This window comes from Tenrec ecaudatus, chromosome 7 (assembly GCF_050624435.1).
Source record: "Tenrec ecaudatus isolate mTenEca1 chromosome 7, mTenEca1.hap1, whole genome shotgun sequence".
Taxonomy (NCBI): Eukaryota; Metazoa; Chordata; class Mammalia; order Afrosoricida; family Tenrecidae; genus Tenrec; species Tenrec ecaudatus.
Window position 1 is genome coordinate 133,669,712 of NC_134536.1, and position 14,259 is coordinate 133,683,970.

At 46.4% G+C, this 14,259-nt stretch overlaps 1 protein-coding gene across 1 annotated transcript in view; it reads right to left on the minus strand.

Moving 5' to 3' along the window:
- The window catches only part of DNAH8 (dynein axonemal heavy chain 8), a 358,510-nt gene that overhangs the window by 189,156 nt on the left and 155,095 nt on the right, over nucleotides 1-14,259 (minus strand). Inside the window, exons 39-47 of the mRNA XM_075554113.1 lie at nucleotides 14,053-14,157; nucleotides 13,518-13,679; nucleotides 11,974-12,198; nucleotides 7,971-8,143; nucleotides 6,969-7,147; nucleotides 3,650-3,837; nucleotides 1,763-1,849; nucleotides 1,557-1,664; nucleotides 606-740 (exon numbers count right to left, since the gene is read on the minus strand). Of these exons, the coding sequence (XP_075410228.1) occupies nucleotides 606-740; nucleotides 1,557-1,664; nucleotides 1,763-1,849; nucleotides 3,650-3,837; nucleotides 6,969-7,147; nucleotides 7,971-8,143; nucleotides 11,974-12,198; nucleotides 13,518-13,679; nucleotides 14,053-14,157 (1,362 nt within the window). The remainder of the gene's footprint in view (nucleotides 1-605; nucleotides 741-1,556; nucleotides 1,665-1,762; nucleotides 1,850-3,649; nucleotides 3,838-6,968; nucleotides 7,148-7,970; nucleotides 8,144-11,973; nucleotides 12,199-13,517; nucleotides 13,680-14,052; nucleotides 14,158-14,259) is intronic.

Sequence of the window (14,259 nt, forward strand, 5' to 3'; positions counted from 1 at the left end):
CCAAGTCCTCCACAGGAGAAAGGGCTGGCTCTCCTCTCCTGTAAGGACCACAGCCAGGAGACCCCTAGGAGACAGGTCTCCTGTGTCATGTGGGTTTTGACTACGAGGCACCTCAAAACAAATCGAGAGTCCAAGAGGGCCTGACCTCAAGTCTAGAAGCGCACATCCCACGATGAAGCCTGTTTCCACCCGTGTTTGCCCAACCAGTCACGCCGGGGCATGGGTTTCTTGTTTTCTGGCTGAAAGCCTGAGGGCAAGTGATGGGCACTCACTGGACTGGCAGTCATTACAGTGCTTACAGCTCAACATGGGCCAATCCCTACTCACCAAGCCAGGATCAAGAACCCAACCCGACCCGACCCATGGCCGTCAAGTGGATTCTGACTTAAAGCGACCCTCCGGGACAGGAGAGAACTGCCCCACAGGGTTTTCCAAGGAGGTGCATCTTTGCAGAAGCGGGTGGCCACGTCTGTCTCCCACAGAGTGGCTGGTGCTCCAAACTGCCGACCACTCTATGTTAATAGCAATGCAATTCACCACGCCTGCGTAGAAAGAACCCAGGTCAACATCTTGGAAGGTAGGTGATATTTAAAGGGGAAGGATACCAATTTGGAAAGGTTCATGTCTCTTAGTCCTCGCATGACTGTGCTTAGTTCACTGTCTTCCGGTCGGGCTCTCTTCTGTGCTCCAAGGGTCCTCAATACAGACAGAATGTTTCTCAGCCCAAAGTCATAATGAACCTAAAAGGGGGAAAGCAAGCGGCAGCGGGCAGGAGGCAGGGAAGAGAGAGGGAGTGTTATTTAGTCAAAATGCTCTAAATGTAGACCCACGATGTACATGCAAGTAGACACTTTACATTTTATATAACTGCCATTCTAGAATGACCGAGCAGTTGCTCTCAATTCCCCCTGCTTCCCCCGGGACTGAAAACTGCTGATTCCATGGGAAGGCCAGGCTGTAGGACAGTGGTAGTCAACCTAATGCCACGACCCTTTCGTACAGTTCCTCATGTTGTGGTGACCCCCAACCATAAAAGTATTTTCGTTGCTACTTCATCACTGTCATTTTGTTACTGTTATGAATTGGGTGGACCCCTGTGAAAGGGTCGTTGGATCCCCAAAGGGGTCGCGACCCACAGATGGAGAACTGCTGCTGTAGGATACTGTTGTTCACACCGTCTGTACCCTTTTGAAGAGAAATACAGCCTGATACAGTCTGAGTGGCAGATAGGCTTAAAACACACCGTCCGTGGTGAGTTTCAGAGACTCGCTGTTGATGGGACTGGAAAGCCCTGTCTTTCTCCCAAGGAGTGACTGGTGGTTTTGAACTGCTGATCGTTCGGATCACAGCCTGGCGCATAACCACTACACCACCAGGGCTCCTTGCATAACTGGTAGGTAAAAGTAATTATAACTATAGCTTAGAAATGCGTCAATGAGATTTCTAATGCACTCACTAGCATTTCTCAAGGAAAATTGCAGAATACAAAGTCAAGTTCTATAGCCGGGGGCGGGGGGGGGGGGCGGAGGGGGAGGAAAGCAGATCTACAAGTTCACCTGCTTTGTCAGTTGCTCTTCGCAGAGTTTGTAGAGAACATAGAATTTCTGGGCCAAGATGACGTTTTCAAGAAAACCACAGCTTGCAAGCTTAACTCGCATTATGATCTGAAAACAAACACAGTTGGTAGGTGCCAGCACATTTCATGGCCAACGGGTAAGTGGCGCGCACTGCTTTATGCGTCTGACGCCTCGGGCGGGCGTACCTGCCTGTCCGGGACCATCATCGCGACAGTTCTAAACTGGATTTTCAAGTTTTCTGGCAGTTCCTGGCGCCCAGCATATCCAGGGTTCTAGAAGGTAAAGCAGATTTCGTTTTTCATGAGTACAAATACACGGGGAACTCCTAGTGCTGGTCTAAAGAGACTGTGAGACAGATCAGATTCCTAAAATGCCCTGCCCTTTCTCGACGGGGCTTGGGGACATCCATCTGGGCTCGTGCCAGAGCACCATCTTTTATCTATGTCCACTTCTGCGAGACTAATAAAGTCACATAAACAAACACACACGTTCTGTGTATCAAAAGTTAGCCACGTGTGTTGAAAAAAAGGAGAGAGAGAAAGAGACGGCAGACTACAAACCTGGATAATGTAAGACTAAATATGTAACTGGCAGGTGGCAGGGGAGGGGGTTTGGATCCTTTCACTTACTGCATCTCGTCAACTATTCTTTGCAACCGTTATTACGGGCTTCTGTGCCTGGCAAAGCACCATTAAAAACAAACAAATGAAAGCCCATGGGGGGCAAGGGGAAATCGAAAAAGGGAACGAAGAGAGGAAACCGTGGAAAAGGGATACAAGAGGAGGGAGATGGGAAGCTAAGGCCTCGTAGGGAGAACAGATTGGAGGAGCAGAAGAGACCCAAAGGAAAGGTCAGCGGTTCAAGGGCACGTAAGACAAACAGGAGTCTGGTATCTGAGGGAAGTACGCTAAGAAATGTACAGTCCCTCAGTATTGACTGGGCGCTTCCAGAGCCCATGCTAGGTCCTGGGCTACTGAGATTGCTTCTGCAGAGAACACAATACTTTCTCTTCTGCCTCAGTCACAGAAGTCCAGTGGCAAGCATGGGACAGCGAAACCTCTGAGAGCAGGAACGCGACAGCACACCTTTTCCGCCTTCGACAGGGTGCAGTCTGACCACCATCTGTCACTCTCTGTTCATGGGAAATACATGTGCTTTCCTTCTCTGGTACTTTCCACCTTAAACAGGTTCTGGTTTCCACGGGCTTTACTGTTCATCACGCTCAGGGTTAAAAACTACCTTTCCCAGCCTGCCTTGCAACAGGCCTGAATAAATTCTACACCAAACCCATGCAGTCAACCCTGACGCACTGCAGCCCTACAGCACAGCGAACAGCTGCTCCCTGCCATTTCCAGAGCTGTCAATCTTTGCAGGAGTGGAGAGCCTCATCTTTCTCCTGAGGAAGAGCAGCCGCTGGGTTCAAACTGCTGACTTTGAGGTTAGGAGCCCCGTGGACCATGTGGAACCCACGACACCACCGAGGCTCTTGAAATTCTGCACCATGAGCTACAGAAGGGCACACTGTGTGAAATGCCCCTGACGCGTGCGTTAAGGGAGTTGATCTCATCAAGTGCTGCAACAACAAAAAAGATGTTCGTGCAGCAGCATCTTGAGTCCTGGGCTGGCTAAAACATGGAAGCCAGGGTGGAGTAGAAGAAGCATCTTGTTGTTGTTGTTGTTGTTGTTGTTAGGTGCCATCCAGTCATCTCTGACTCATAGCGACCCCCTGCACAGCAGAACAAAGCACTACCCAGTCCTGTCCCACCCTCACGATGTTCCTTGTGGACCGAGCCACATTCCATTCGGTTGTGCAGAGGGTCACGATGGGTTGGGACTGACTTAATGGCATCGAATAAGGGACTCCTTTATATATAATAAGTACTCGATAAACAGTAGCGACCATTAGACATCATTACATCTTTTTTGGGGGGGCTGTCTTTAATACTAAAAATAATTGTTTTAATCCATCCAACCCCTTGCTCCTCAATCATAACGACTCAACCACAGTTGCTTTCATTTAAGTTTCTGACAATTAAGCCAATCAAGCTGCATTCAGAAGCCTCTGTCCTCACCATCGTTAAGAAGATCCCAAATTCTGGATTTAAATCAACGCAGTCACCATCGGAAAAAATGAACTGTTTTTTCCTCTCTTTTCTTGCAGTCAACACAATGTATATTTGTTGTGCGGCCACCGATAACACGGGCAATTCAATTCTGTTAAACTCATCAAAACAGCCCCAGGAGCCTGACTGTGCAAGACCTGAAATGAGAAACCGTTCAATTGTTATTTTTTGATCCACCTTCCTTCATGATAGCACCCTTTGTCCAGAGTGCTCCTAAACCATTATCTATGGAAACACGACTTATATACAGGTTCCCCTCTGGTTGTTTATGAAAATATGAACCATTCAGGAATAAAGGGAGGTGGAAGTATCTGCATAGCATCACCCAAACAATGGCAACAGTACACTGCTAACACGGAAGGGTAAGCTACATAGATAGATGTATAGGTAAAGAGATAGCAACATAGATCGGATGCAAACAAATAGATTTGCATAGACAATAATACAAATAAGATAAGTAGATTGGTAGGTTGACGGATAAATAGAAAAAAATAAAGTGTGGATAGGTCATTACACCCAGGGACGCTGGTGGGTGACAAAACTTGGCCCAGTCTGGAAAAGTTTTAGAAAAAAAATTTTATTTTTACTTTTCAAAACAGGCGAGGATTTTTGTTTGTTTGTTTGTTTTAGAACATGTTTAGGATTACAGGGACACCATTCAGAAAGTATAAAGGGTTCCCATTGATTCCCTGTGCTGCACAGTATTTCCTATTACCATTGTTTCTATGGTACATTTATTACAATTGATTAACCAACGGCAATACATTATTATTAACTAAGGTCCATAGTTCACATTAAGAAAAACATTTTTTTTAATTTAGCCTTACAAAACCCGGTGCAAAGCAAGACGTAGCTGTCATAAAGAGTGCCCCCCTCCCTCTCGTTACTTCAGCTACATAATTCTCTCTCCCATCTTTCTCAGTTCTCCTTTGGGAAAGTTCACTGTGTGGATGGTGGGATGTACGTATCCATTCCTATGACTCTTCAATTTTTCATTCAAATTCTGCTTCTGTCTTTTTGAAATGTATTCTCTTTAAAGTGTTGAAGATCAAAGACATCCCTTGGAGGTCTAAAAGGAGCCTGCCTCGAGCCATGGTTTGTGGAGTATTTTCAACCACCTCATGTGCATGTGCAAGCCGGAGCAGGAACACGAGGGACCGGAGAAGAATGAATGCACCTGAGTTATGGTGTTGACAAAGACTATGGACTATACCACAGACTGCCAGAAGAGCAAACAAATCTATCTTGGAAGAATTATAGCCAGAAAACTCTTGAGAAGCAACGATGGCTAACGAGGCTTGTCTCGGAAAAGGCCAGAGTTTGAAGAAGGGCGGGGAAACAGAGGAAGACCCTCGGAGAAATGGATCAGCACAGCGGCTGCAACAGTGAGCTCACCCCTAACAACAGTTGCGAGGATGGTGCGGAGCTTCGTTCTGCGGTCACTGTAAGGTTGAGCCAACACGATGGCCCCTAACAACTTTTGGCTAGATATTCCAACTCATGGGAGTTTTTTTGTTGTGGTTGTTGCTTTTGTTGTTTTACATTTCAATTTCCAGGAGCTCAATCTTTTTTCATAGCATCATGTGCTGGATGGTGATGATGATGATGATGATGATTGGTTGTTTGTGATACATGCTTAAGTCTCTTTGGAACGATTAATTTTATTTCTCTTTGCATCTCCTCCTGTTTTCTCAGTTAACTCAGTTTAGTGGTCAAGAGGTCTCTCTGCTGCACCAATTGTCTATCTACTTTTCCAGGTGTAGACTTCATAGCTACTAACACCAGAGATGCATGCTTTCAATCCACATGTCAAAGTGACCCCCACACATACTGCTCGGACATTAGTGCTTTGGAGCTTGGGGTTTTCCAACTTGCACTTGTAATTAGCTGCTGGTGGGGTGCGCGGGGTTCTTCCAGCAGTTCAGGGAGCATGGTTAGAATGGGACATCCCATGAGAGGGACAGAGAGGCCACAGCAGTCCAGCATCTTCCCCCGGGCATGGACCAAACTAAAAATATGACTGTGGAAGTCAAGTGTGATGACGCCACTCAGAGAAACCACCTCCTCTTTATCGGTCAGGATTTTCCCAGCACCTCGATTCTGCCTATGACTCCCTTCTGTGCTTTTCCAGTGTTTGTGCTTCGAAAAAAAATACTTCATTTCAGAACCATCAATAGGCGTGGTAGTTACATAATCTGGTGTCAACTTGAGGATATTAAGAGCGAATGGGGTGGAGTTTAGCCTGTCGATCAGGTGGCGGCTTGATGACCTCATTTGGAGGCATTATAGAGTTAAATAGCTCACCGGAGGCCTGACTGACTCTCTGCTTCATCTTCCTCTGACAAGCAACTGGAGCTATGCCGATGGAGCCAGAGCCCTGGAGCTGGAGGAGCTGAGATGCTCCCACCACCACTGGATCCACAAGACTTTCTACCCACCCACTGGCACTCAGCGTCATTGCATGTGTTGCATGAGTCTGAATGTTTTCTCAATATTCAATCGCTCTTTAATATAGAGTTCTTTCTAATACACATATGAGTGTCTCTGGGTTTGTTTCTCTATTCCACCCAGACTAACACAATAGGGATCAAGCTAACAACTGCAAGGCAAACGTCGAGGTAGGAACCATATTCAAACAGCTGTCAAGTCGATGCCACCCCATGGCGACGCTATAGGGCACAGTCTATACTACCCAGCGAGTTTCCAAGACTGTAACTCTTTACTGGCGTCGAAAGCCCCATCTTTCTCCCAAGGAGTGGCTGGTGCTGACCTTGCGGTTAGTAGTCTAATTCATAACCACGACCCCACCAGGGCGGGGTTGTGAATGTGTGTTAATGGCCATGACTCCGAAAAGGAGAGTGAGACTGGCTACACGTTTGAAGCATGTAGTCAGAGTCACTAACTGGAACACGTAGGGAGTGTTCAACTGGTGTGCCTTTTGTTGTGTATGTTCTCAAGGGGCCCAACCAAAATAAATAAAACTCTATTTTAAAAATTCTTCACTTCAGTGGAATTAAAGCAGGAAAGGGAAGTTGCTTGGCTGATCAGTTTTCTCTATTGATCTTATTTCCTCCACTCTTATTTCAGGCAATAAATAGACTCAATTTTTATAATCCCACACATGGAATATAAATGGCAATCCCATAAGAGTCAATCCATCCTAGTATTGATCATCTGAAACAATGCCATGATCGATTTATATCTGAAAATCATGAAGTGCAATAAAAATAAATTCACTGAAAAGCATTTAAAGTCAGCTGACACTTGCCTTTAAAAATCCTTCCTAGGCCTCTGAAATCCATTTGATCTGAGCAGTTGAACACAACCACGTATTTCCCCAAACACCTTCCCATATCCTTGGTGGTTTCTGTTTTGCCAGTGCCTGCTGGTCCCGCTGGAGCACCGCCCATGTTCATGCCCAGCGCCTGGGCTAGCGTGATGTAGCACCTGCAAATGTCGATCAGAAGTAGAATGTGAGCCATGACAGCCAAAGGCACGCTCTCAGGACAAGGCCACTCAACCAGTATGGGGAAGAGGTGCACACCCAGCATGTTCATTGCTGATACCATTTTAAGCTATGGTAGTTACATAATCTGGTGTCAATTTGGGACTTGAGAGGATTAAGAGCGAATGGGGTGGAGTCTAGTCTGTCGATTGGGTTACAGCCAATGAGCCCTCAGAATGGACACGGCCTTCCCCTGGGGATTCTTGGAAATCCTGTTTTTCCTCCTTGGAGATGGGAGGGAGACTTGCGTTAAGCGCACCATAGCTAATTTCCCATGTCGGAAACTATGATTCATTACCAAACTACTCATCGTCACATACACGTTTGCTTGCAGCCTCATCTATTTTTCCAGTTCATGAGCGTTCTGGCACGTGGATAAGTAACCGCTCCAGTGTGTGTCACTGATACGTGGCTAAGTCACAGTGTGTGTCAATGGTACCTGGGGAAGTCACTGCTCCAGTGTGTGTCACTGGTACCTGGGGAAGTCACTGCTCCAGTGTGTGTCACTGGTACCTGGGGAAGTCACTGCTCCAGTGTGTGTCACTGGTACGTGGATAAGTCACAGCTCCAGTGTGTGTCACTGGTACCTGGGGAAGTCACTGCTCCAGTGTGTGTCGGCTTTGCCGAGACAACGGGTGCCCAGCAGCAACATGTGTCGATAGCTTTAATGCCATTTTTAAGATGCTTTCAGACACTTGGATGAATTACAAAATGGAACCACCACACACACACGCGCGCGCACACACACACGCGCGCACTTCTTACCTATCTGTCAAGGGTGTGATAACCAGACGGTCAGTGCAGCCCAGAAACTCATTCTGGTAAATAAAATCAACATCTGTAATGGACACCACCGTTTGATCCAAATCTTCCTTAAAATAAAATCGACTTTGTTTGAGCCACTCAAAGTCTGTAATCGACTTGATGTGCATTTTTACCTTAAAGATACAAAATGCAGAAGGTTATACAGACCTGAATCGAACCACGCAAAACACCAACACATGGGCAGTGTTTATGCACCATGGCTTAGGGTTGATTCCTCTTCATTCCACAAGTAATCGCTATTTATAGAGTCCCTCCTTGTGCTTCACAATGTGCTGGGTGAACAAGAGAGACTTGGTCCCCGCCTTCTGAAGTTGGCAAAACAGTACAGAAGACAAACAGTTACAGGAGTAAGTGTCGTGGTGGTTGGGAAATGCGACCCAAGAAGTTCAGGGTTCCCAGAGACAGGCAGCAGGAGGACCCAGCTATTCCTTGGGGTTAGAGCAAGGTCCTGTGACAGTGAATGTAATGTGTCGGCCGGGCTGGGCCGTGATGCTCGGTGTTGGGAGACACTGAATGGTGCTGTGCCACAATACATGCAGTCAAACCTGCCTGTGAAGGCCAGACCTGGTGTCGTAGTTACCTAATCTGCTATCAATTTGAGGATTCAGAGTGAAGGGGTGGAGTCTAGGCTGTCAATCAGGTCATAGCCCAAAGAGGTCTCTGTGTGGGCATGGCCTTCTCCTGAAAATTCTGGGAAATTCAGTATTTCCTCCTTGGAGGCGGGAGACACACACACTCTCTCTCCTCACTCCCTGGGAGACATCCCTGTGGAGAAGACACATGGAGAGAGGCTGATGGAACCAGACCTCTGGGGATGGAGAAGCCACCTGTAGACCCCTGCCAGCGCTGGATCCATAAGACTCGCCCCCTAGCCCCCACTGGCCTGTGATCTTCCTGCATTCCATGGCATTGCATGTGTTTCGTGAGTCTGATGAGGTCTTTTTTTTTTAGGACTTTATAGATTGGTTATGGGACATATGGGCTAATATCAGACTTATGGACTTGATCTGGACTGGGCTGGGATGTTTTCTCAATATCAATTGCTCTTGTATATAAAGCTCTTTCTTATACACATATGAATGTCTGTGAATTTATTTCTCTAGTCTACCATAATTAACACACCTAGGTTAAGGAGGAAGACTGTCAGGGAAGAAAAAAACTCAAATATTTTTCCCTAAGAGAAAGTGAGAGAAAAGTAAGTCTGCACTCTGTGAAAGCACAAAGTTCAGGAGACTGGAAAAACAAGGCAGGCCCTTTCCGTTTCAGCTCTTAGCAGTGTCACTGTGTAATATAATCACCTTCATTAGGTAACTTGGTGTGATTCGCTCATCAGTTGAAAGGGTGTGGCTTGCCTTCCATATAGAAATAGATGCTCTGGGCCTCCTGGCACTCTCCCCTGTCCCTACCTCCTCCCCACCTCAGTCCCAGCCCCAACCCTGCAGGCACCTCTCTGACGTCCAGTTCTGGGAGACCAAGAGTTTGGCTTGCAGCTGACCCGCGGGTTTGGGATTGACCAGCCCCTGCGATCCCATATGCAAGCCAGGCCTCCATGTACCATTTCCACATGATTTTGTGAGTCATTTCCTTGAACTGAATGGTTAGTTACTTAGTTACTCGGTTATATATAGCGGTATCTCGTGTGTGGAACTCAATTCATTCCAAATTCCTGTTTGAACACCAAAAAGTTCAAGAACTCAACATACTTCTCCCCTAAGAAATCATTGAAAAATAAAATAATTGGTTCTGATACCCCAAAGTTACACTTATAAATTCATCTAAAACCACAATAAAACAGTGCATTAAATATCAAAATATAGTACACGCATAAAATCAACTTATTCTTCATTATGTTTTGTTTTTAAAAACCCCATGAGTTATCAGAATGGTCCACTAACATGAACTTTACTTTAAATCCCCACTAGCATTCCCATACAGCAGAACGAGCCTATCCTTCACAGGCTGTGGGCTGCCAATGCCTTTTGCTATTTTGTCATGAAGGTCCTATTGGGTATTTATCCCCCCAAAAAGTCCACTCTCTTCACAGTTGAACACTTGCTGGGGAACAAGACCCTCAGCCTCCACCTATTCAGCAAACTCAGCCGAGAATTCATCAGCTTCCTCTTCATTGGTACTTGCCCCATCCCCGGGCCTCACCCCCCTGTTCTCTTGTTGAACTTTTCAAACCAGCCGCGGCTGGCTTTGAACAGTGTTTTTCATTAAACCGCTATGGGGGCGCTTAGCCTTCTTGAATATCACTGTCGTAGATACACTATCACCACTGAGTTGTTTCTGATTTATCCAAATTAGCAGTAACTTGTCAGCCTCTTCGATGGTCTGGGTTCTCTGTTTCATGGGTAACCATTTCACACGTATGACACGTTCACGGAACTGAAAGAAGGTCAGTATAGCTAGGACAGCCAAGGGCAGAGATCTGGTCACCGTCCTGGTGGCAATGTGCACGCAGGGAAGGGACTCCCAAGGATGCCCACGGGTCTCATACAGTGGCTAAGCTGCCCGGTCACAGCAGAGGCCTTTCAGGCAAGAGCGACCGGGCTCCAGCACCAGCTTTCGACCACGTGAGCACCTCATCCAGCATAAGAGCTAGCAACCGGGCACTTGCTTTTAGAAAGCGCATCCCGTCAACATCACTCTGGGACGTTCCATGACTTCCACGGACAAACTTGGAAGGAGGGTGGGGAGTAGGTGGAGGATAGCACTGATGGAACCGTGGTTACGTGACCGGCCCCCTAGTCAGCTCTGAGTATCAGCCCAACAGCACCTAAGAACAACAAGCTTAAAAAAAATCCCTTCTGCACCGGGAGCAAAGCGTTGTTTAACAATTACTTCTAAAAGAAAAATTTTTTCCACGGTGAGCAGTGTGTAGCCCTCTTGTTTCTGTGTCAGAGTTTAGTGATTCACACAGGACTTCAAGCTTTGTATAATGTCATGGCACACTTAGACCACAGGCTTTCGGGTGCACTGGGAAAGCAAAAGTGTCCTGTAACTCGCTTTACTGTGATGTTTATTTTATGGCACGGTCTAGAGGCAGGCCGGCAACCCTCCGAGGTATGTCTGCTGTGCTCGTCCAAACCATCAAGGATGTATGTCTGTAGAAGCAGTGTGATTCTGTCACCTGCCCTTGAGTCCATTTACCTCCAAGTGACCCCATCAGTGCAAAGCAAACCGCTCCCGAGGGTTTCCAAGGCTGTGATTGTTCAGGTGCAGATCACCATACCTTCCTGTCAAGGTGCTGCCTCCGGGTAAGTTTGAACTGCCCACCTTCAGGTTAGTGGTCCAGCAGTTAGCCATCTGCACCACCAGGGACTCCAGACACAGAATAAACCACACCAAACTCACAGCCATTAAATCGATTCTGACTCATAGCGACCCTATAGGACAGGGTAGAACTGCCCTTTCGGGTTTCTATTACTATATCATTCTACAGGAGTAGAAAGTCTCATCTTTCTCCTGGTGGTTTCGAACTACTGACCCAGCGGTTGGCAACCCAATGTGTAACTACTACCGTACCAGGGCTCAAAAATCTGCAAACCAAAATTCTATGAACAGAATGGTCTGAACCGGGGCTCCTGGACATAGAATAGATGGAATCCACTGTGACTAAGACCCAAGTAGATAGAAAGTTCATACAGGACAAAATTAAAACCCATGGCTGCCAGGTCAGTTGATTCAGACTCACGGTGACTACCCTACGGCACAGAAGAGAATGGCCCCTGGTGTTTTCAAGGCTGGACTTTTGATTGAACACACTGCCACGTCTTTCTCCCTCAGAGCAGCCGGTGGGTTCAAACTGTCGACCTTTCTGTTTCGGCTGAGCGCTAGGAGCCGCACTGCCACCAGGGCTCCATATGAGACAATATTAGCTGTACGGAATGACTAGTATGCTACATGCATTGCGTGAACATGAAGGATAAAGGCACTTTACCAAGTCGTCAAAAATGTCCCTCTGATGCACGTGGATGGTAATCAGAGTTTCAAATTTCACTCGGTCAAACTTGGATAGGTCGTGTGTTGTCTGGCTGATGAGAGTATTTAGTATGTCCAGAAATTTCTGATTGGTTATTTGCATGATTTTCCTGTCGTCTTTTGCATTATTCAAAGCCTCTTCTGAATCGTGTGTCCACAACATCTGAATTCCCAGAAGCCCAACCTATGGACGCAGAAGACAAATAGACTTGTCAAATAGTTCAAATCCACCTGCAAGGACAGAAGCGGGGGAGGGGGGGTTGCTTGTCTGTGCAAAGGCAAACAAGGTTTCATTTGGGAGTCATCCCGGCAGTGGGGGTGGGGTGTAACATTTTGCCATTACTATTTCATGGTTTAATGTTGGTAAATAAATAGGAAGGAAAATAATGGCTATTCTTCATGGAAGGCACTTCAAATTTTTTTTCAATAGAATACCAGAAACCAACAGGTATCTTGCTCCATGAGTCTGGGAGCATCCGCACCACTGTGTGTTTCCTGGTCAGGATTTTACAGACGTCCCTTTGTACCTTCTAACAACAATGCACTGACTGCCTCCTCCCTTTCTTGATCTCTCTCTCTCTCTCTCTCTCTCTCCAACATCCCTAACATCTAACATCACTAACACCTGTATCTACAGCTCCATCTCATTTATGTACAGGAGAGACACAGCCAGGAAGGAATGGAAACGGGAGCAGCTTGTCCCCTAGTATCCTGAAGAAGCAAATGGACACTGTTTGAGGAAGTCTCCTACAATTTCTGTTGCAGCAAAGGTAATGAAAGCAGTCCAAACATGCCTCACCCTCACCCCTCTTGCTGAAATAATTGTCCTTTGGGAACTTTTGTGCACCCTCAAAGCCAAGCAACAGATCTAGAGCCACTTGGACCTAAAAAGATCCCAGAATCCCATGTTGGCATACAGCTGAATACATACACATATTAACTAAAGAAAATCCTGAAAGCTGGTCAACTTTCCTATTAATCCCCCACTGGAACTTGGCCTCCGATCTAAGCTAAGGCCTTCCTCTCACTAGATGAAACCTCTCCTTTGGCATGTACAAGATAAAGGAGAAACACGCTGATTTCATTAAGAAAACAATTCTCTCCATCATTTAGTAAATATCGCAGATAATCCTAATAAAATATCAAGTTTATCAAGGACACTATACAATATAAAACCTCATAATAGAGTCAACTCTTTCTGATCAAGGCTGACTTGCATACTCTGAGTAGAGATTGGATATCATCTAAGCTGTCTCCACAGCGTGTGCAGTGATTCAGAACTTTGAGCACGGAAAGCGGGAAGTCATGGGAGTCATTGGAGAAGGGTGGGCTGGTGGAGCAGCGAGGTGTAGACCCACAGGTGTCTGGGAGTGGAGTTTCACTGGGATGGGTCAGAACCCTTGAACGAATTCCTGGCTCCAACAGCCTCCAAGCTGGCCGGCAGACAACCTCCCCTTTTCTCCCTACTTCTTTTCACGACTACTGACACCTTGTTGATCTCACCTGTGCTGGAAAGTGATTCAGGAAAGGTAGCAGTTGAAATCCCGTGTCACTGATTTGATAGTACGCTGACCTGATGATGTTGTGCAGGGAGGACATCTGCATCTTTAGCAAGTCAAAAAGCCAGATCTCTACGGGACCCTTGGCCATGACAGGAACATCCAGCTTGAAGGAAACATATCCCAAACACATGGCAAAGCAATTAGCATGTGGCATGTTAACACCGAGCACACACTTGATGCTCAGTGGACAGCTCCCTATTTTACACAAAACATTTAAAACACAGGCTAAAAATCGCACAACAGGGCAGCTGGGAGGAACAACCATCTTGTCTAAAACCTTTATTTTGCCGAGAATAAACTGAGCCTTAAAGAAGTTAAATGATGTATCCAAACTAGTTTGTAGAACAAAGCCAAGGCTACAAAGCCTTGGACCCAAGCCTCACGCACCCCGCCCCTACATACTTTTGGTTTTTCCTTCTCCTCAGCCTAAATTTTTATAAAAATTTTAATAACAAAACCTCGACCATAACCATTACCATAATCTTTTCTCCTTCCCTTGAAATGACAGCCGTGATCCGATCGTAGTCTTTGGGGTGGAAGGTCACTTCGTTGATGTTGTCAGATACTGCGGGGAGATGCGGCTACAGGAAGCACAGACAGAGGGAAACATGGACAGAAGCTGAACACAACCCCTGGTGAGTGTCCTTAACAGCTCTTCTTTCTAAACATCTTATTTTTTCAAC